Below are 22,529 nucleotides of genomic sequence, written 5' to 3'. Positions count from 1 at the left end.
TAAACATCGATTATTATCAAACGGTGCAATCGGTAGAAATTATAATCATCGATTAGTACTAAACATTGATTAGGTAAACAGCGTTTATTTTTTGAATGGTGCAATTGGCCCATAATCTTCTGTATTTCAAGGGGGGCTCACCACACTCAGAGAGTAGGACATTTGTAGGAGGGGACCTCATTAAACCCAAAGATGTTCGAATGGCAGTGAATTGGATTTTATCCATCTTATTTAACTCCACTTTGGCACATCTCCTATGGGAGATGTGCAAGGATGCCCCCAAAGTCAAATGATGGTCTGAGAGGTCCCTGTATATGTTTAGGAGAGGGATGAGAATGCCAAGATGGTCTGCACAATCTCTTTATAATCTTGCATTGAGCTGTCGCCTCGACACTCATGTTATCGATATGTTTGCCCCATTTGAGCTTCTGCTGGAATGTGATCCCCAAATATTTCACTTGTTGCGTCCAAAGAAGGCCTGGTCATCAATCACGGTCTGGCTCGATACCGGTGGTGAGATCTCTCTAGAGAAAACAATAGACGATGATTTAGCGGCGTTAATTTTCATATTGCGAGTAGACAGCCATGCATAACTATTTTCAAAGAAACCATTCAACCGGTCAACAATATCAGCCACATCCTTCCCCGAACTCAAAACGACGAAATTACTGCATATTGAATTAACTCAACTTCCTCCGTTCTCTGGCGGGAAACGGGAATATAAGTCAAATAAAGGAGGGCTCAGTGGCGATCCCTGCATCAATCCGTTCATGATTTCCTCCCGAAACTCTTCCTCAGTAGACCCCTCTGATGGTGACGACTCTGTTCCTAAATATCTGGTATATCAAGTTTGTTATGTTTCGAGGAACCCCTGCTTCAATAAGATCCCACCGTAGGATATTCAGGTTCACACTGTCATATGCACCGGATATGTCAAGGAATTGTTACAAATTACAATTACAAATTGTTTTTTATTTGAAGGCATGATATATGTGAGTCGTCAGAAATGTGTGACAGTCAGTGATAGATCTACCCCTGCGAAAGCCAAAGGATTGTGCCGAACCAAGTCGAGCCTCGATAATCCCCTCGATTCTCTCCAACATTTTTTCCAGTATCTTGGTTATGCATGGGGAAATAGTAATTGGGCGGTAGCTGGTGGCAACATTAATAGGGAGCCCCTTCTTTAAGATTGGGACAACGAGGGACGTCTTCATGGCAACGGGACTGTATCCCCCTGCAGAAGACCATTATGCAGGTCCAAGAGGACGATCCTGGCAGACATGGATAAATGAGCCAGAATACTATAGTCCAATCCATCCAAACCGTGAGTGAAATTTTTCCTCACATGTCCCTGCAGCATTGATCCGAAATCCCATTTCCTTCATACCCCGGGGGGTTACCAGAAAACCTTTTCACCAACCTCCAAAATTCGTTTATGTCTCTGATTGATAGATCCTCAGTGAATTTCCTAAAGGATTCTCTCTTCTTCCTCCTAATTACGCGGCTGGTTTTAGCTATTTGCTGTCTGAGCTGTAGGAAGTTCTTGATTGTGGAACTCCTTTTATACTCAGCCATATAAGTTCTCCTATTGGCGATTTCTGCTAATACCTCATCATCCCACCAGTGGACACTGTGTCCAAAATGGTTTTAGCTCATATTTCGGGATAGATCTTTCCGCTGCCTTTCGAATAATATCAACGAGTTCCGAGAATTTACTTATCTGCTGATTATTCATCAGCTCCTCTAGACTCCGGACAAATTGTGCCCAGTCCGCTTTTTTGGTATTATATTCCTAAGAGACCGTCTACTAGTAGGAGGTGCAGTGGAGCTATCCAACACCTCTATGAAAATTGGGAAATGATCACTGTAACCAGCACACTTAATGCCAAGAACCTGTACCAGGTAAGATGGTATGGTAAAATTAAAAATAAAAATATTAAATATAGAAAAATATGTAAATGTGTTCATAATCAATAATGAAAATTTTAAGTCCTCATAGGCCTCGATTGTATTCAAAAATTTAAGTTGATACAAAATGAAAGATGAGAGATAGAACAAAAAGATTCCGAATCTAATAAATTAATGAATGAGTATCAAATTAATTTTAATGAACATGTAGAGATAAATACTTTTAATATTTCAATGAATCATTTGAATAATAGTGAAAGAAAAATAATAACAGATTTAGTAAACAAATATAAAAATATTTTTGCTAAAGATAAGTACGATATAGATACCGTAAAAGACTATGAAGCAAGAATAGATCTCATAGTAGATAAATATTGTAGTAAAATGCCTTATAGATGTACAATTGATGACAAGAAAGAAATAGAAGAACAAATATCTCAATTCCTTGAAAAAAAATTGATAGAAGAATCATATAGCCCTTTTGCTGCCCCGGTAACTCTAGCCTTTAAAAAATATGAAAATAGAAGATCAAGATTATGCATAGATTTTAGAGATTTAAACAGAATAATAGTTCCTCAATCACAACCGTTCCCATTAATAGAAGACCTAGTAATCAAAACAAGAAACTGCAAATTTTTTGATATTAATTCTGCTTTTTGGTCAATCCCTTTACGAATTGAAGATAGAAGAAAAACGGGATTTGTAACCCAAGAAGGTCACTTCCAATGGACTTGCCTACCATTCGGATTAAAAACATCTTCGGCTATTTCCCAAAGAATTCTTAGTAATATAATAAGAAAAAACAAATTATCAGATTTCACAGTTAACTATATAAACGACATTTTAATATTTTCAAAATCCTTTGAAGAACCCATAGATCATTTGACACAGTAGTCATTAGAAGCAATCATGAAAGAAGGATTTCGATTAAAACTCTCGAAATGCACATTGTCCCCAAGTATTCTACTAAACTCAGTCTTGCCATTTGGACCTTAAAAAAGGTACTATTAGAATTCTGTAGTATAATTATGTTGATTGAACCGTTCACATATTATATGCACACGATTGTTTTTCGTCATTTTTCGAAGTCTTCCATCCTTGCATAACTTTCAATATCACTAGTCTGAACTGAAACAAATGATGATACCTACCGCCTTTACCTAAAATGAAAATATTATGTACAGAGTAACACACTTGTTCCTTACGCTGTGTCCTACGTGAGCGAATTATTGCGAGCGATTACAGCGACGCGACCAAACGCGATATATCAAACCTTGGAATATAATAGCGCTGTCCTACGTGCAGTCGTATCGGTCGTAAAACTGTTTCAGCCGAATTTCGCGCTCTGTCGGCGATCAAATTGTTTGATATTTCCAAGCGGAATACGCGCGAACTTCAGTAGTTCTTGTTGATGCAGGCACGTTTGCTTCGACGCTCTACAATGAATGATTTAAACGAAGTTTTAATACTGGCTGTTAGAAATTCCAGTATACTCTGGGACAAGACTGATAAAAGATATCATAATCGACTGTTGGTGGATAGAGAATGGAGTAGAATTGCCGATGAACTGGGGGAAACAAGTGAGATTGACAAATTAACTATAGTATTTTATACACTGGGAGAAGTGTTTATTTGATATTATCGAAAATGCATTATAGTTAATGGATCATTTATTGGATCTATGGTCAAACAAATATTAGTTTCATGGAAATAAATAATTTATTTGAAATCCCACCAAAAATCATCATTTATTATTCCACTTCATTTATTTACGCATAACTTATATTACTAATGCTGAAGAAATATCCATTTGAAGGAAATAAATATAGTTGAGGTTAATATATCATTGAGTAATAATAAATAAACCTTATTTATATGTAATACGTAGGTATCCATGCAGATTGAAAAAAAATATTTCAATTCAGTAATGGTTTACGTATTTGTTAGATTTTTTTTTATTGTTTCTATATAGTCAAATGTTGTAGGAACTGTGGAATAAATTTGGAGAAGTCCTTAATTGTTTATATAAGTGGTGAAACTCTCCAAAATTCATTCGTTCCAAAAAAATTTAATTTGTTGGATTTCTCTTTCTTCCCATTTTTCTGCGTCTTACAATTAGCATTTTTGAAGCCACATTTTCACATATGAATAATTTACGTTTTCTTGACCACCTCATCATAACTGTTTCTCTACAAGCGTATGACAACGGACTGATCTTCCGCAATGCACAATTTCAACCCAACCCAACCATATTTATGTCGCGTCGTGTCGCGTTTGTAGATTTCAACGTAGGACAAAAAAAGTCGCGCTGCTCACATCGCTCGCGTAGTACATAAAATTGGCGTCGCTCGCGTCGTAACATTAGTCGCTCACGTAGGACATAGGGTAATAGCGCTGTCCTACGTGCAGTCGTATCGGTCGTAAAACTGTTTCAGCCGAATTTCGCGCTCTGTCGGCGATCAAATTATTTGATATTTCCAAGCGGAAATCGCGCGAACTTCAGTAGTTCTTGTTGATGCAGGCACGTTTACTTCGACCGCTCTACAATGAATGATTTAAACGAAGTTTTAATACTGGCTATTAGAAATTCCAGTATACTCTGGGACAAGACTGATAAAATATATCATAATCGACTGTTGGTGGATAGAGAATGGAGTAGAATTGCCGATGAACTAGGGGAAACAAGTAAGATTGACGAATTAACTATAGTATTATATACACTGAGAGAAGTGTTTATTTGATATTATCGAAAATGCATTATATTTAATGAATCATTTATTGGATCTATGGTCAAACAAATATTAGTTTCATGGAAATAAATAATTTATTTGAAATCCCACCAATAATCATCATTTATTATTACACTTCATTTATTTACGCATAACTTATATTGAGAATGCTGAAAAAATATCCATTTGAAGGAAATAAATATAGTTGAGGTTAATATATCATTGAGTAATAATAAATGAACCTTATTTATATGTAATATGTATCCATGCAATATTTCAATTCAGTAAAGGTTAACGTATTTCTTAGATTTTTTTTTTGTTGTTTCTATATAGTCAAATGTTCACTATATAGTCAAATGTTGTAGGAAGCAATCTATAATAACTGTGGAATAAATTTGAAGAAGTCCTTAATTGTTTATATAAGTGGTGATACTCTCCAAAATTCATTCGTTCCAAAAAAAATTTATTTGTTGGATTTCTCTTTCTTCCCATTTTTCTGCGTCTTACAATTAGCATTTTTAAAGCCACATTTTTACATATGAATAATTTACGTTTTCTTGACCACCTCATTATAACTGTTTCTCTACAAGCGTATGACAACGGATTGATCTTCCGCAATGCACAATCCCAACCCAACCATATTTATGTCGCGTCGTGTCGCGTTTGTAGATTTCAACGTAGGACAAAAAAGTCGCGCTGCTCACATCGCTCGCGTAGTACATAAAATTGGCGTCGCTCGCGTCGTAACATTAGTCGCTCACGTAGGACATAGGGTTATAGAAGTCTGAAAAGTTTTTATATTTATTGTAAAATCAAATTTTAATAACGCAAATACACACACAACTAATACAACAAAACACTCCAATGTCAACATTCATAGTTCTACGTCTGCTCACCTTAGAGCTGCATTCTTATTTTCAGATGCCTATACATAAGAAAATAATGCCCACTAAAAAAATTCATTTCATTTTGATATTCTATGCTTGGGAGCAATGTTCAAACCATAGATAACCTAGATTGGTTTGTCTATGGTTCAAACGATGTCAGATATATGTCATAATCAGCTGTTAGTAGATATGTAATTGTGGCATTTCTACAATTTTACTTGATGAAAGAGCTTTTGGAATAATGATATTGTTTGTTCTGTTGTGAGAAGTCAGGTTTACTAATTAGTTCTTTTAGAAAGTTCTAAGTAATATGGAATTTACAGCTGATAAAAAATTGTATATATATGAATTACCCTACCTGGAGTTGAAAGCCTGCTGTAATATTTTGGACGAAAAAAAAATTTGGAAAGAATTGAGTATTCATATGGGTTATGATAGGATCACAATTCAGGTATTGAGAAAATATAATATATTCTTTGCTTCATTTACAATAAATGTATTTATTTAGTAATCATGTAGTATAGGTCTCAATTGGATTTCAGTTTTTTGCATTTCCTTGAATATTTTCTTGCAATTTTTTCTTCATCTTGTAAATACCTTTTTTCATTGAGTGGAGTCATTTCAGCATTTGCCAATGGGTCTTCTAGTATTGGGAATTCTGTTTCGAGCAGTCTTAGATTCTACCTGCGTCCATTTCACTGATGTCATCGTTCCGATATCTCCGTTTTGTCCCCTATTGTCAATGTCTCGAATCTGACATTCCTCTGAAATGGTTGCATTCCTCTGTCTGACCCTCACTGTGTACCCAGCTATGGTTTTTAGTGTTCTCATCTCTGAAGTTCATAGGATGGACTTGGTTCTTTTGTTATCTACTCTAGTTTCTATTGCATATGTCGTAATGTGTCTAACACAGATTTTGTAGATCCTGGTTTTGGTATGTTTGCCTATTCAAACTTATGTGCTATTTTATTAGACTGTTGAATTCAACACTATAACCGCTTATGCCACCGACTTACATCTGCTAAGAAGGTCATATCTGAATTTAGGTGAATAGAATGAGATGGAAAATATAGTCAATTCTTGCTGGGTTGAATAGTCTAGCAGCTTTCTGATAATTCCACCTGGATGGGTTAAATACTTCCCTAACGGTGTCATTATTTCTGGTGCTGATTCGCTTAGAGCCAGGAAAGTGAGCGTCTAGCAGTACTCTTAGGCTCTATTCAGGATAATTGATGTAATTCCCGCATGGCTTCTTAATTTGGCCAATTGGGTTAGAGTGTTCTTCAGATAGTCTAGCTGCGGTGGCTGTTTAGTCTATTTCCTCACAGAAGCTTCCCCAGGACTTACTTTTGGCTTTCTAAATTCTTTGTTATAATTTGTGAGGGCCAATCGATAGTCATCCCCGCTGCCCGGTTGCTTGGCTCTATTGAAGGCTTTCCTAGTTCCTCTCTTGAAGTCCTCCAATTCATTATTCCACCAGGGGACGTCCCTGGAGATCGTCTTCTTCCTGAGTGGATAGCTATTTTCATATGCTCCCTTCAAACACGATGTAAAGTGAGCAGATGCATCTTCCCACTCTTCATCTGAGTTGATGTGTATTTCAGGCCTTCCAGGAACATCAGTTCTCAATCGGTCATCGTGGGTATCCTGCACTCAACATCAGTTGAAGAGGTATTCAAATTCGATTGCCATATGGTCGGTCCGATGGTTCATTCGAAATTCTCCAACCCGTGAGCATATTGGAAGTGAAGGTGAAGGTCTATTACTTCCCTTCTGATTGCATTCATATTCTATTGCTCACATTCGCTAACTCTATGTTATAAGAGAAAAGAAAATCAATCAAGTACTCAACTCCACAATTCATCTGTCTGTGCTTCCCCATTTCATGTGTTTTGCATTTGTATCGCAGTACAGGATCATTTGTTTCTTCTCTTTGCGGCACCATTCTACGAGACTTCGAACTTCCTCCGGTGGTGATTCGGCAGCGTCACCCGGAAGGTAACCCGGGCCAAATACTATCTGCCTTCGGCCACTTCCAGCCAGCACCACAACCAGACAGCAGCTAGATTCCTAGTTAGAAACTCTGTAAGTTGAGGGCAAGTTAATCCTTTTCTGAGTATTAGACAAGCTCTTGGACCTACTAACATATCATCTGATATAAGGTATTTGGGAGGCCTCTGATTTGGCCCCCATTTTCCAGGGCAGGCCTATATACTATTGTATATAATTAATAACTAGCTTAAATATGGTTTATTTACTGACCAACTAATATTGGCATTCCAATTCATAAAAAAGGCGATGAGCTATTTGAGAACTACTGCATCGTCAGTACTTTGCCAAGTTTTTCAAACATTTTTGAGCATGTTATGAGCAGGAGATCAAAAAGTTTTATAGAGGAGTGCAACATTTTTCCGACTTCACAATATGGGTCTCTAATTGGATCGTTTTTCTTCTTTTGATTATTTTATATTGTAATAAAACCTCGAATTATGTAGATATTTGTGAATGCAGTAGTGGACTTTAAATAGTCTGTTGTATTCCTTGTATGTAATAAATAAATAAATAAATAAATAAATAATCAACACAGACTGCAATATATGAGTTCACAAAGGTGATACAGAATTGAACAGGACAATCTAGCTCTAATTATTGTCTTGATATTGATGATGGACTATATGTTAGATAGTTTTGGGCTGGGCTTGGCCATCATCCAAGATGATGGAAACAGCCACTATCTAACTATCTAGCTCTAGCCCTGTTCATCAATCTTAGAAGAGCCTATTACTGTATAACCTGACCATACAGCTGCTACCTGATTATTATTATTCATTGGTATATTCATTGTTTGAGATCAGTTATGCAAATTTAGTTTCTGCGATTCTAAGGGTGGCAGTTTGTAAGACATAAATTGTCAAAAAACCTTGAAATGTCATTAAATATAGGTTCTTGATTCAACATTAATTATATTTTAGAATTGTTTTTAAAACAATGTCAACATTCATAATATTAATTTGTTGTACTGGTAGTCAATAAATTTTCAATACTGAAAAATTTTGTTCTAGGAAGTCGAAAGAGAAATATTCCTTGGTAAATCACCATCAGAAAAACTCCTGTCTTTGTGGGGTGACCTGAATCATACAGTTTTGGAGCTCTTCATATTAATTCTTCGCATGAAAAATTATGAAGTTATAAATATTTTGAAGAAATTCATCAATCCAAATGTACTAATGAAGTTGCAATTGAAGGATTATCAAAGATATGAGAAAAAAGATAATACAAACAAAAGTGAAAAAATATTGAATATCCCAAAAACCCCTGATAATTTCATAAGTAATGAAAACAATGAGAGCAGTATAGAAGTGAAAATAAAATCCAAAGTACATCATTTAGTACCTCAAGTAAGTAATTTTCAAAGTTTTTTTTGGGAATATGTAATCTCAGTTAATTTGTTGGATGACAGCTAATGGAACTAATTCAAAATTAAAAAATTTAATTTAAAAAAGTGTCTCGAGCCTGCTTAAGTACTGTGTTTTAGATATAAGTTTAATCTTTTGTCTCTTTTATTAAACTCTACCACATTTTTAAATAATCAGCATTAACGATATTCACTCATTTTTGAAGATGTTATTAATCAACAAAAGTGGAAAATTATCGGCTTTTTAGACATGGTATATTCGCTTTCTCATCTGACATTTCTCTAACTTTGTACAGTTGTACAAACTTGTTGTAGTTTATGTAAGATAGTAGTTGTTTGATATTCTCATCCTTGAATTTTGAAGGTAGTGAGCATGAATGCAAAAGCAATAGAAAAGAGAATATAAGATAAACAGAAGACGTTCGCATTCATTAAAATTTTTTTATGAAAATGTCTAACATACGATTGACGAGCATTTTTTATCGCCTTATTCTTTCAAAATTATGATATTTGAATCCTCGATTAAGTATATTGCAGACGATGCGCTCAACCCGATACACAGGTGGATGGTAGATATTGAATTCTTGATTTTTTCAAATCCACCGAGTAACCCACAATGTCCAAATAAAAAAAAACAGAACACACAAACAACTTGAAGTTGAACACAAAATACCCAAATTTCAGGTCCGTTGAATGACAAATTTAGGTAATGAATCCTAGACACACGACTCCGAATCAAATTCCATATCAGAATATGGTAACGGTATCCAACAAAACGTTCGGGGTTCTCAAGCATCGCGTTTGCCGCTTTACGTCGTTTCGTAAAAAGAAACAGAAGTGCGGAACTTCTGAATACTTTCATAAAAAAAAACGCATTTTTGTTCTTTCAGAATTTGTCAGGGAAGCTGTGCTTCTCTAGCTCCAATGGTAAATAAGCCGCTGTGAAATTAGAACAACATTGACTAATGACTGTGAAACATGTAGGATTATATTTATTTTTTAATATATTGAGAAGATATAATGAGCAATTATACAATTGATAACATCGTCAGTGCTCTGTCTGATGAATCTTCAGATGTCTAACGAAACTAACTCTGCATAATAACTTTCACGAGACCAGGAAAATTTCAGATGAGTCTCTGTTACTCATGTCTGAATGCCTTGATGGTAGGGATTGGTCGGAACTTGTTCGATGAGACTGATTGCAATGCGGTTTTAAGCAAATTCATCGGTAATATGATGAATGTAAGGAAAATTGAAATATGGCAATGACGAAATTGCCTCTTTCCTTGAGGCCAAGTATCTTGGCCTCAGCTTCGACAGTCAGCTGAGTTGGAAAGGGCATGTTGATATGGCTTCATTCTGTTACGCACTCAGAACCATCTCGAGAGTGTTGAATAAAGAGGCTGCTCTTTCAGTCTACTATGGCTATGTTCTGTGGAGTCTGAGCTATAGCATAATGTTCTGTTGGTGGAGGGCATGAGTGTTTAGGATGCAGAAAGTTTATGTGAAATACTAGTTCAGATTACCATGGAGAGAGAGTTGCAGAAACAGATTTATAGAGAACAGAATACTTACCTTGCTTTGTTTGTATGTTCTTCAGGGTGCATTGTTTGTGAGTTACAACACTGCTATTTTTAAGCACAATGAAATATCCCACATTCATGATACTCGAGATAATTCATAACCATTTCCAAGCCATATAAAAATTAAGAAGATGAAAGAATTGGAAAAGGTTGATATATACTTTTAAAAATTTAAATTTTATTGAATTATTTGAAATTAATGAGTTGTGCATTAACGTAGAGAAAACATGCGCTATTCTACTAAAACCCTCACATTCAGGATTTGAAACTCCGTCTCACATCCATCTAAATGATGGCAAAATATCCCTACAGACCTCGGGCTGCTTTTTGGGACTCACAATTGATGAAAACCTGAACTGGAGTGAGCATATATCAAAGCTGTCCATCAATCTGGGATCGATATGCTATTCTTTAGGTTTCTTGAAAAATGAACTAGACAGTGCATCAATGAACATTATTTACCAAGCAACTTTTGAATCCAAGCTAAGATACGGCATCATGTTTTATGGAGGAGCAAGTAATATGGAACAAGTATTTAAGATGCAAAAGCGAGCAATTCGCACAATTATGAGAATGACGAGTAGAGAGACATGCAGAGAAGTATTCCTGAAAAATGGATCACTAACGGCAACTGCCATACACATCCAGGAGTGCTTGATATTCCTCTTCAAGAACAAGAACCACTTTGAAACCAAAACTCCCACCACATATAACACAAGAACAGTAGAATTAAAATTTCCAAAACATCGGCTCACACTAACAGAGAGAGGTCCTGAATATAGATGTATAATGTATTATAATAAGATGGCAAACTTCATAAAAGATTCATCAAACCTTAAGTTATTCAAAAGGCAAATCTACAAACTATTGCTGCAAATTGAACCATACACAATAGAAGAATTTTTGAACTATGATATCAAAAATGGAAACAAATATAATTAATGGGCGTTGAACCCAGTGACACTATTTCAATTCAAGTGGATAATGTAACATTGTATATACATCTTCTTTATTTGAAATAAAGTTTGTTTATTATTATTATTAATGTGAAATATGACCAAGTGTATTGTTTTTTGTAATTTTATCTATATTTTGTAATTGTTTATTATGTTATATTTGTGTATACTATATTTTCCCTCGAAATCGTAGAGAGAAGCAAATCAGATCAATTAATTCAAACATAAGACAGATGATATGACGTGTTTCACACAATAATCGTGAAATGGAATGAAATATACTAATATATAATAATAATATGTAATATACTAATATATAATAATAATATGTTTTTATTGACAGGGCGAATTGACAACAGATTCTGTAAAATCTTGGGTGGATGTGAAATTACCCATACCGACAATACCTTATGATGATTTAAAACAGGCTACTAATAATTGGGATGAACATACATTTTTAGGGAAAGGAGGCTTTGGTACTGTCTTCAGAGGTAATATAAATATTACTTGTGATGATTTTTCTAATATTTTAATCAATTATTTGTATTACAATTTGAAAAATTATTGAAATTTGTATGAGCAGAGGAACCTACAATAATTTTCTATGCAATTCAATTTTCAGGTACTTGGAAATGTACGGAGGTTGCTATCAAACGAATAGAGAGAAAGGAAGAAAATACTAACACTTATATTGAGCAGATGAAGCAATCCATGACAGAACTCTACTGTTTGAATGCTTATAGACATGATAACATACTTCCGTTGTATGGGTATGTAACAATTGTATTCTATGAAGCTTGAGGTATTTTTCAAAAATTATATATTAATTCAAAGAGAGGGATTATCAATCATTATGTTCAATGATCAGACACAAGACCTATAGATTCAATCCATTAAACTATCAAAATATTTTTTGCATGATTTTAACAATTGAATAGCATGTGCAATAATTTTGAAATAAATCAAACCACGGACATTCAATTCTTTCTCAAGCATTTTTCAAAAATTTATTTTTTCGGCAACCGTCCGGGAAGTGCTCACTTCCCGGACGCTTTTTCTCTGAGAAAGTAGCATTTCCCGGCCTAGTCCGGAAAGTACGTACTTCCCGGACTAGTCCGGAAAAGAATCATAGAATCCATAGCAACCGAGATAACGGCTGACAGTTCATATGAAATTAGTTGTCAAAAATTTGCATGTTTTTTGATCGCAATCGCAATAAAATATGGAAAGCAGCAGCGATAGTGTTATTTTACATGGTTGCCGAAAAAATATTGTACGCAACACGCCCGAAAATGGTTTTTTTGGACTCACAGACTTCCAGGACTCGCTAACGCTCGTCCTGGAATTTTGTCTATTCGTCCAAAAAAACCCTATTTTCCGGACTTGTTACGTAAATTACTATTATGAATCTATGAACAGGGTGCTGCAATAGTGCTTTGAGCTTCCATAGCTGCCAAACCAGACATTTTGGCAATTTTGTTGGAAAGCAGGTTCCTTGTACTTTAATTTCTACATCTTGGAATTATTTTTTCTACATGTGTGCGCTTTCAACTCTTTTTCCATATGCATTAAGTCAAAAATAGTCACTTTCTCGCATAGTGCGGGAAAAACTCTTGCTATATCTTTTCCACACGTATATGCGTGCGGGAAAGAAATACTAGTGGATTTTTCCGTACGCAAGTATCAAAGAATAAATTAAATTCTGTCATGTCTCTATGTACCGAACGCCCAATTAAAGTCAAGGATGGGATAACTATGGTAATGACAGAATTACACCCGTCATTCATGTGCCATTGTTAATCTACTCCGCCTTTAAAATATCTTCGAGCTCTTCTTTCGCTTAGTTGCTTACCTCTACCTATCGACCGACGATCCAAACTGAATCCTTATTACCTTATTCCCGAAATCGCTTCATCCCTCAATCTCTACCACCCAATCACACGATGGCTTGATTCGGTTTACGTCGTATAGTCGTAGATCGGCCAACTCGGGCCACAGCTCGAGTTGCAACGGGAACGAACGGGGATTCACGATTTACCGAATCGTATGGTTTCACTGGGTCTTCCGAGTTGACTCGGATAAACGCAAAGGTAAATCGAGCTGACTATTGAGATTGCAAATCGAGTTAATCGAGTTGAACAGCTCGAGTTGCCCATCGCTACTTCATAGCTTCAAAGTTTGCATGGTAAATGGTTTTCAAAGTTTCCTGGTTCAAATATTTGGACAGGACTCTGATTATTAACAGGTGCTGTTGAGTTTTTGTTTGACTTGAGTTATATAACTTTCCCATTTCAATTGATGTACGTTTCATCATATAATGAGACATACATAGGCCATTCTTTACCAGACTTCCGCGTCGTGATGATCATGGAATGAGTCTGTATTTAAAATCAATTTATTTTTCGGAAACCATGTTGTGAGAATTTCGATAACTTTATTACTTTTACTGATCATATTATTACTAGCGCAACCAGTTGCTCTAATCCATTAGGAAATGGAGACGCGCGAGACAACTCCGTTCCCTATGTGTTTAGTGCAACTTATACACTAGTTGTACTAATTCAGTACAACTTATAAATAGTAGTAGTAACAGTCCTTTATTGTTCATAAACAAACAAATGGCCATCGACCTAAGGTCCTTCAGCCTTTTGATTTATACATACATATATAAGTTCTTTTTTACAACTAAATACATATAATATATATTGTATTGTATCTTACATTAATAATTGTACAGTTATTATCCAGTGTTCGCTAGTGCCTCAAATAGGGTCTGTGTGGGCTATTTTCTATGTGTTGAATGATGTTCCTCTCTGTGGTATATTTCAGTTATTGTAGTGATTTCTTTTAGTCTGTTGTAAAATTTCTTGTTCAGTTCAGTGAATCTACTCATTATTGGTTCAATCCCAGTCGACGAATATTATAGTTGATTAGGTGGGTTGTGCAAAATATTGTTGGGGTGCCTTATTCTTGAGATAATTCTAAGGGATGTTGTTTCTGCCACTTGAAGATTTTTTAATGCTGGTGTTCTGCAATTTATATATATTGGATGCGCATATTCTATTAGGGGCCGACATATGGTTTTATATATTTTGGTGACATTTTTTAAATTAATTCCTTTTCTTCTGTGCGTGAGTTTAGAAAAGTACTATTTTGGTCTGTAAGTTGAAGTTCAGTTTGTTATCAATTTGCACACCCAGGTATTTCATTGAAGCTGATGGCCTAATGTTTACTCCATTAATACGGACAGTTTGTGATGTTGGGGATATTCTGTGATTGAATATCATAAAACGGGATTTGTCTGCATTTATCTTCATTCTCCACAATTGAAACCACAGGCATATTTTCTCGGCGAGCAGCTCTGTATTCTTGATGCAGTTATTGATAGATGTCTCATGTGCTATTAATATTGTATCATCTGCATATTGTAAAATATACAAGTTTGGATCAGCAGTGGATATCATCATATCATGGCAAAAAAAAATGAACAAAAGTGCCGAGAGGGGACTTCCTTGAGGGATACCTTGCTCAGGGCTGAAATACTCTGATATACATGTTCCAATTTTAACTGCTAGCTCTCTTTCAAGTAGGAATTGTTGACATATTCTGATGAGTTGGTAAGGAACTTTATTTTCGTACAGCTTGTATAGTAGCCCTCTATGCCACATGGTATCAAAAGCTTTCTGGATATCTAGACTCATTGCCGTAGTTTTATAGTTCTTCAAAGTGGCGTTTTGTGCGTTAGACACCAAAATTGATAGTGGATGAGTAGTTGATCTTTTATTTTGGAAACCAAATTGGAACTTTGGAATACAGTTTTCGATATGACTTGATAGTAGTTTTCTTATTACTTTTTCATACAATTTTCCCAGTACCGGTAGCAGGGTGATAGTCCTGTAGTTTCCAACTTTAGTGTTATCTGAGTTTGGTTTTGGTACATTTATTATGTAACCTTTTTTCCATATTTTCGGGAATATACAATTGTTCAAACAGTATTCATAAATTTTCATTAGGTGTTTATGTGTTGTTTCGCTAATTTGGTTACAAATGACATTTGCTCCCTCTATCTATGTTTATTACTCTGAGGGTGTATGCCTTAAAACAATACAATACTTACATAATATAAATAAAGCTTACAGAAAAAATATAAATTTGGCGAACGTTGTTGTTTTCTCCAATTTTTTTAAAGAATATCACCACTAATAATGAGTTGATAATGTCACTTTTGTGAGCATGTCAGGTGATTTAACTCGCCGTGCTTTGAAGAGTAAACATGATGAGTACCGGCTCATCTCTCTCCGGCCGCCCGTTTTCGGCTTTGCGATTTTCACATTTTTTTTACTGCCCATTGTTTTCAGCTTAAATTCTGTATTTTATGTTTTTGTCACTTGTATATCTCACTTCGTCTATATGACGAGCCAAGATAAATTTATACTTATACATTAGTTTTTGATTTTGTATTTAAGCTATAAGAAGATTTTGAATTGTTGGATGTTTAAGAAGCGTTATATCTTTAACGATTCTCAAACATCAATATTCAAGTTAATTTAAAATAAAAGCAGGTGGAAGGAAAGGATAGGTGTAAAACAAGCCACTTGCGCTTAGGTTGCCTGACTTCCTCTCGATGTGGTATTAGAGATCTTTTTCTATCGATTGTATCACATTTGTACTACACATAAATAAAAATTATAAATCACACCAAAAAAAAGGATTTTCCAATTTCTTTGTGTGTATAATAATTTTTAAAAATTCTGTAAATCAAAAGAAAAAATTAATAATCTCAATCAATCTGCCGCCCCTTAAAATTTGCCGTCCTAGGCTTCAGCCTACTCTGCCTGCTGGTAAATCCTCCACTGCTTTGAAGTAATTTATCCTGACCATCTTATGTATGAAACATTTTTATCTTTGGGAAACTCATTTTATGCGAAGGAGACAAAATGCTTTTCGAGGAGATTAATATTCTGCAAAGAAAAATGATTATTCTCTATTAAACAAATTGCTTGGTCATATTGAATATCTGCATTAGATGACCCTCTGAAGACTAAGAAACTTTAATTGTTATTTCAGTGGATCTTTCAAAATTGGTCATTCAAATTTAATTCTTCTGTGCGGGTGTATCTCACTGAATTTCTCCTAAATGACAGATTTTGATGAGATTTTGTATGTATGTTCAAGTGAATTCCAGAATGGTTTAAGATCCACATTTTTCCCAATGTTTTTTTAATTCATTTTTTATGTACTTCAAAAATTTTAAACTTTTTTTTACTGAATTCTCAAATCTTTTTATTGTACAACAGATTCAGTATGGGCGGTCCACAGCCATGCCTAGTCTATCAATACATGCGAGGAGGAAGCTTGGAAGGAAGACTAAAAAATTCAAAATTGAGTCTAAAATGGTCTACAAGACTCAGTATAGTTACAGGAACTGCTAGGTAAGGAAATTAAAGTTTTTGTCCATGCTGTTTTGTTTCCGTTAAAAAATATGGTAGTTGCAATATAAATACTATTCTAGGGATAGCAAGTGTTCATAAAGTGGGAGTGCTGGTAGTTTTGCCTTTTCAGTGGTTTCTCTATTATAGCTGTGTACTAGTGGTTCCATAATATTTTTGTTATTTTGGTTTTTGATAAATTTAATTTTTTCAGATACACCTAATACTTTTCATCGATAAACACGAATAACGGAACATAAAATGATACTTCTTGCCTTATGTTGTAACTTTCTTCAGCATCTTCAACATCTTCCATAATTTCTCTCCACAAAACGAATCTTTGAAGATTGTTATTCATTATTATTGTAGTAGCTAGCCGATATAACCAGTGATCTAATTTAATTTAATCCGAGCTATGTAGATATCTATAACACAAGATAGATATAATGAAAAGCACAAAACAAAGAAAGAAGTAAGTTTATGTATTCTAAAATGTCACATTATTGGTCCTCCCCGGTTGATCCCCTGAAATTACCCAGTAGAAGCATCAGGGAGCCATCCTTCTATTACCGTCCGATAAAAAGACATTCAAGAATACCATTTATCGATTGTCAGTAGAACCACGTCACCGTTCTCTCGATTGTTCTACTCCCTTGTTTTCAAGAATAGGGTTCCTGGTCCTCTTCCACGCGATCCCGCTGATCCTCGGACCTGTCCGTCACTTACCAGGAACTTTCTCATTGTCCTTGCTGCACCTAAAAGAACAGTTTTTTCATTATATTACATATAGGTATACTCACTGAGTCCTTGGTGCTTGAGATTTTGGTTACTACTCCTGTTTTTGAGATGATAATTGCGATAGTTCCCGTTGATATCATTTCTCCATTGGCACTCATCTGAAACTTGAGATCACTATATTTTGAAATTTTTTCGACGTGCTTTTGACGCATGTTCTTGTTATTTGGTATTGCTACATCGATGAGTATTGCTGTCTTCTTATCTCATCGACTGATAAAATATCAGGTCTGTTGTGGAAACTGTTTCGTCAGTGAAAACCTTACGATCCCAGTACAGTTTATAGCGTTCATTCTCCAGGATGGCCCCGGTCGGTAGTATGGCACTTTTTCCGAATGAATTAGTTTCTAAGTGGTTGCCAATTCTTAGTGGAGTATCTTCCTAAATGCATCATGTCTCTCTTGAAGCAACCTTTTATCTGTCTCTTGTTTGAATTAATTCTTGATTAATTGATTTGATTTGTTTTCCTCTACGATTTCGTGCTAACCTCTTTATATACATTTTCTGCATACATTTGACATCCATCCGTGAATATGTTGGATTGTTTTGAATATGTTTGTAGTAGTTTCTTCTTCTCTTTGAGATCACTTGATCTTAGATGGCGATGGCTAGGAGAAACCCTTCCATTTCAAGATACATTCCTCTTGATGTGATCTAATAGTTTGCAGCTTAAATTATGACATGACCCTGGTTGAACTCGTTGAAATGCCTTCCATACACCCCTCCTCATCTTTTCAGTTTTTCTTGGTGGTATGAAATATGGTCTTTATGCAAGATATTATAATGTTATAAAATATATCGCAAAAAACTTGTAAAACCTCCATGCATATTCGCAATATTATTTGATGTCTTTTTTTACAGAGGCCTACAATTCCTGCACACAATAGGGGAAAAGCCACTTGTACATGGCGATATCAAACCTGCTAATATATTATTAGACGAAAATGATTTTCCTCGTATTGGTGACTTTGGCTTAGCTCGTGAAGGACGTCATGAGGAATACATACACCTGAGCAAAGTCCATGGTACAAGACCATATTTACCGGATGAATTTATCAGGGAAAAAAAGTTTTCGATCAAAGTTGATACTTTCAGTTTTGGAATTGTACTCTTTGAAATTGCCACAGGTCTCAGTGCTTACTCTAATAAAAGATCGCCGCAATTACTTAGAGATTTGGTTCTTGACTATAAGGATGATATTTTGAAACTAAAGGACAATAAGGAAGATGGTGGCATCAATCTTTTTAGAGAACTTATAAGTATTGGGAAGATCTGTGTTAGTAAAAGAGCTAAAGACAGACCTAAAATGGTTGAAGTGCTCAAGAAACTTGAGGACTGTATCAAGCTCGAAGAGCAGACTTAGCATTTTGGCGATGTGTTCTCAAGCCAATTACAGTAACTTTATTCCCACAGAGGCGACAAGGGGTAATATATCTATCAAAAAACAGCCATTTTTTGTCAATCATTTTTGGGGGGGTTTTTGAATTGAATATCGGTATCCTGCGGCTATATTTCATGTTTTGGTCTCTATTCTTTTAAGACGTGATATTCAGCCCTATTCTGTAAAATCAAATTGAATAGAGATGGTATGGGTCGAATAGAAATAGACTGGAATCGTTTCGAATTGGTATTCTGTAACTCAAGTAGAATTACTATAGATATCAATTACGAATTACATTTAGGGATAGAAGAAGAATTGAATACAGAATGCCAAATTTGGATGTGATAGAATTGAAACATATCTTAGATTAAGATCCGAATCATTCGTTTCTATTTGAGTTACAGAATAGAGCCCAATATGTAGTCTATGAATTCGATTCAGTAGATGTTGATTCAAATTAAATGTGGCATGATATCAATTATTCGGAGGGTAGATGAAAATATTGGTAGGAAGCATTCAAAATAGAAGAAATTAATTGAAAATTTTCGAATTTAGTTCCCATTTGCTCAACGAAATACAATATCGGTATAATTGAAATTAAATAAAATAAAACAGGTATTAAATTTTTAATTTTCTCGAAAGATATTATTCTGTTGAAAAGGAATGATGACGTATAATTTTGAAAAATTACTGTTTTTGAAATTGAATTGAAACTAGTTAACAATATGTTCAAATCCAGAGAAGTTTTAGCTCATCATATTGGAATTGTTATATCTGTAGGAGTTTATCATTGATATTTAAATGTAAGAATGGCGCATTCAACAAAAAATAGAAAAAAATAAACTATTAGTGTTTGGCATTTTAATAACAATTTTTTGTTTGTTTCAAGGCCAATAAAATACTTATAGAAATTTTTTTTTATTAATCCCTTGTGTAATACAAAATCTATACATAAAGTCAAATTTTAAAATTTTTACAATGTAAATATAATTTTTTTTTAATTTCACAAGGCTGCTTGTTACAAAGGCCTACATCTGATTGAAAGATTACTTAATCCGACCCTGATCTTTCTCCCATTCTACTGGTCACATTTTTTTCTGGCACTATAACTGCTCATAACGTGTCCTCTCTATTCTATCTCGATGTCCATAGGTTACTTTGTAGCTACATTAGCGCCTCATATTTATCCTTTTCCGCTGTATAGTTTCTCAACACTTCTACCATAAGAGATTATTCCTCCTTATCTCTACCCTCCATAATTCATAGAATATGTATCTATGCTCAAAATAACAGTTATTTTCAATGCCCGACAAAAAATGGCCGATTTGTACTACGTGACCGTGATTAACCAATAGAAAATCGATCCGTCTATGTCGCCATTATGGGAATTTAGTCACTGTTAAGCCAATTTTGAAGGTGCGCCCTCTCTCTGAGCATTGCGGCGTTTCATTCCGAGTCCGAGAGCACTGGTGGAATCATCATTTAGGCAACCCGGTACGTAATACACCTTCCCTCTCCATCGTGGAGGGGTGACTCTGCCTTAGTGCGGTGGGTTTTATATACCCGCATATAGGCCCTTAACCTCAGAATTGTCAAATGATCGTGTCAAAATCAAGACGTCGGACGTAAACATTCCTGAGTTTGGAAGCATTTTTCTTGCGAAATAGAAATAAAAGCTGCGAAATCGATTTATTTGAAGACTTCAGGGAACTATTATGTGAATACTTTGGATCAGTCAACATATTTTCAAAGGATGACCAAAACAACGATTCTCATCTTTCTGGAAGAAATTGAACAGATTTTGGAGTATCCATACAATTAGTTAGTCGAAGAAGAGTAGCGATATACCGGTTTCACCCTTGTTGGGTATCATCAGTACCGCATAACTCAACCCAAGATGACGAACAAAGGAAATAGTAGGCACCTTCTTGAACGCTGGCAGATGCAAAGCAGTATGATTACTGCGATTTATTTATTACAAAAGGAAATTATGGAGAAAAAACAGTTTTATGCAATGGCTGTTTCCCTCTTGTATCAGGACTCATCCATTGCACTCATATCAAGATTGAAACACCAGGTAAACTATTAGTAGATTGTATTAAATCAGCTCTCTACTTTTTTTTTTTTCATTTATAGGGGGAATGATGCAAGAGTGTTTAGCAACAGAAAATGATCATTTTCTATGAACGTGCAAGTTGTTTGAAAAGCTAATGTGGAAGCCATAAATGTTCGTGCAGTTCTCGTCATGATTCAACTTTATTTCAAAATATTAGAATGAGGGATGAATTAGAAGATAGTTAGTATCCTAGTTTTTTGTTACTAGGTTTGTTTCTCATAATATGATAGTGGATATCCTATTAAAAATTATCTTTTAACCCACTTGGACCAACCTTCATCATCATCAGAACATTTATACAATAAATCACTTACTAAAACAAGAAATTCTATTGAACATTTTATTGGAGTATGGAAAAGAAGATTTCCAGTCCTAGTTTATGTAGAAACTACAATGAATATGATAGTTGCCAATGTTATGTTGAACAATATAAGCAGAGAAGTGAATGAACCTCCATCACCTGAAAATATTTTATAAATATCAGAAGAAAACCTATAAAAAAAAGTAATGAATATAAACACTTATAATAATCATGGATCATTGGATTCAGGATTCAGACTGTGTTCACATTTTGTAAGTCAATACTTCGAGACTTTGATAAATTAAAAATTTTCTTCCCCATATTGAAATTAATATGTGAGAATTTATGAATAGTTTTTTCTTGAATTAATTATTTTGTAAAAATGTTTTTTATGGTATAAAATAAATAACTTACATGAGGCAATGTATATTTAATTTCATATTTCCTAAATAAATCTTCCTAGTTTAACACTCGATTTGATTCACATTATGATTTTTTTTCAACATCTACATGATTTTATTCAAGTATCTAACTATAAATTGTTTTTTTGCGGTAAAAGTAGCTAAGTGTCTTGGGCAGTGTTTGCAGTTTTTATTTCTATCTCCAATTGAAAGTGTCTTAGGCACTTTTCGTCTTTTTCATTTCCATCTCCAATTAAAACATTTGGATTTTCATTTCCTACTTGTGTAAATAGCTCTTCGACCAGGCTTCTTCAGAACTTATCATTTACAAGTATTTACAATACTTGCAACGAGATTCACTACTTTTGTGATGTTTTTAATATAGGGTTAATTAACTTTCTGAAAAAATATTCTTATTGCTCGTCAACTTAAACTTTATTCTAAACATGTATCAGGTGTCCCAAATTCGGAGTCTAGTGCCACCTCATAAATTGAACTGTTTTCAAGTTATAAGAGAAAATTGGAAAATGGTGTGAAATGAAAAGTTCTCATAACTTCTTTATTACTGGTGCTATCAACGTGAATCAAAAAGACATTTTACAGGCACTTTTTTCAGTAGAATCCA

General features: G+C 34.7%; 1 protein-coding gene across 1 annotated transcript; it reads left to right on the top strand.

Moving 5' to 3' along the window:
• The first annotated feature begins 5,672 nt into the window (after positions 1-5,672).
• On the top strand, positions 5,673-21,922 carry LOC123681939 (serine/threonine-protein kinase pelle-like). Its single transcript, XM_045620319.1, has 7 exons — positions 5,673-5,975; positions 8,587-8,922; positions 11,825-11,972; positions 12,104-12,251; positions 16,779-16,913; positions 18,567-21,163; positions 21,223-21,922. The coding sequence occupies exons 1-6, from the start codon at positions 5,835-5,837 to the stop codon at positions 19,066-19,068; spliced, it is 1,410 nt and encodes a 469-aa protein (XP_045476275.1). The 5' UTR covers positions 5,673-5,834; the 3' UTR covers positions 19,069-21,163; positions 21,223-21,922.
• The last annotated feature ends 607 nt before the right edge of the window (positions 21,923-22,529 follow it).

This window comes from Harmonia axyridis, chromosome 6 (genome assembly GCF_914767665.1).
Source record: "Harmonia axyridis chromosome 6, icHarAxyr1.1, whole genome shotgun sequence".
Taxonomy (NCBI): domain Eukaryota; kingdom Metazoa; phylum Arthropoda; class Insecta; order Coleoptera; family Coccinellidae; genus Harmonia; species Harmonia axyridis.
Note: the sequence above shows the minus strand (reverse complement) of the source record. Positions and strands in the feature narration are given on the sequence as shown.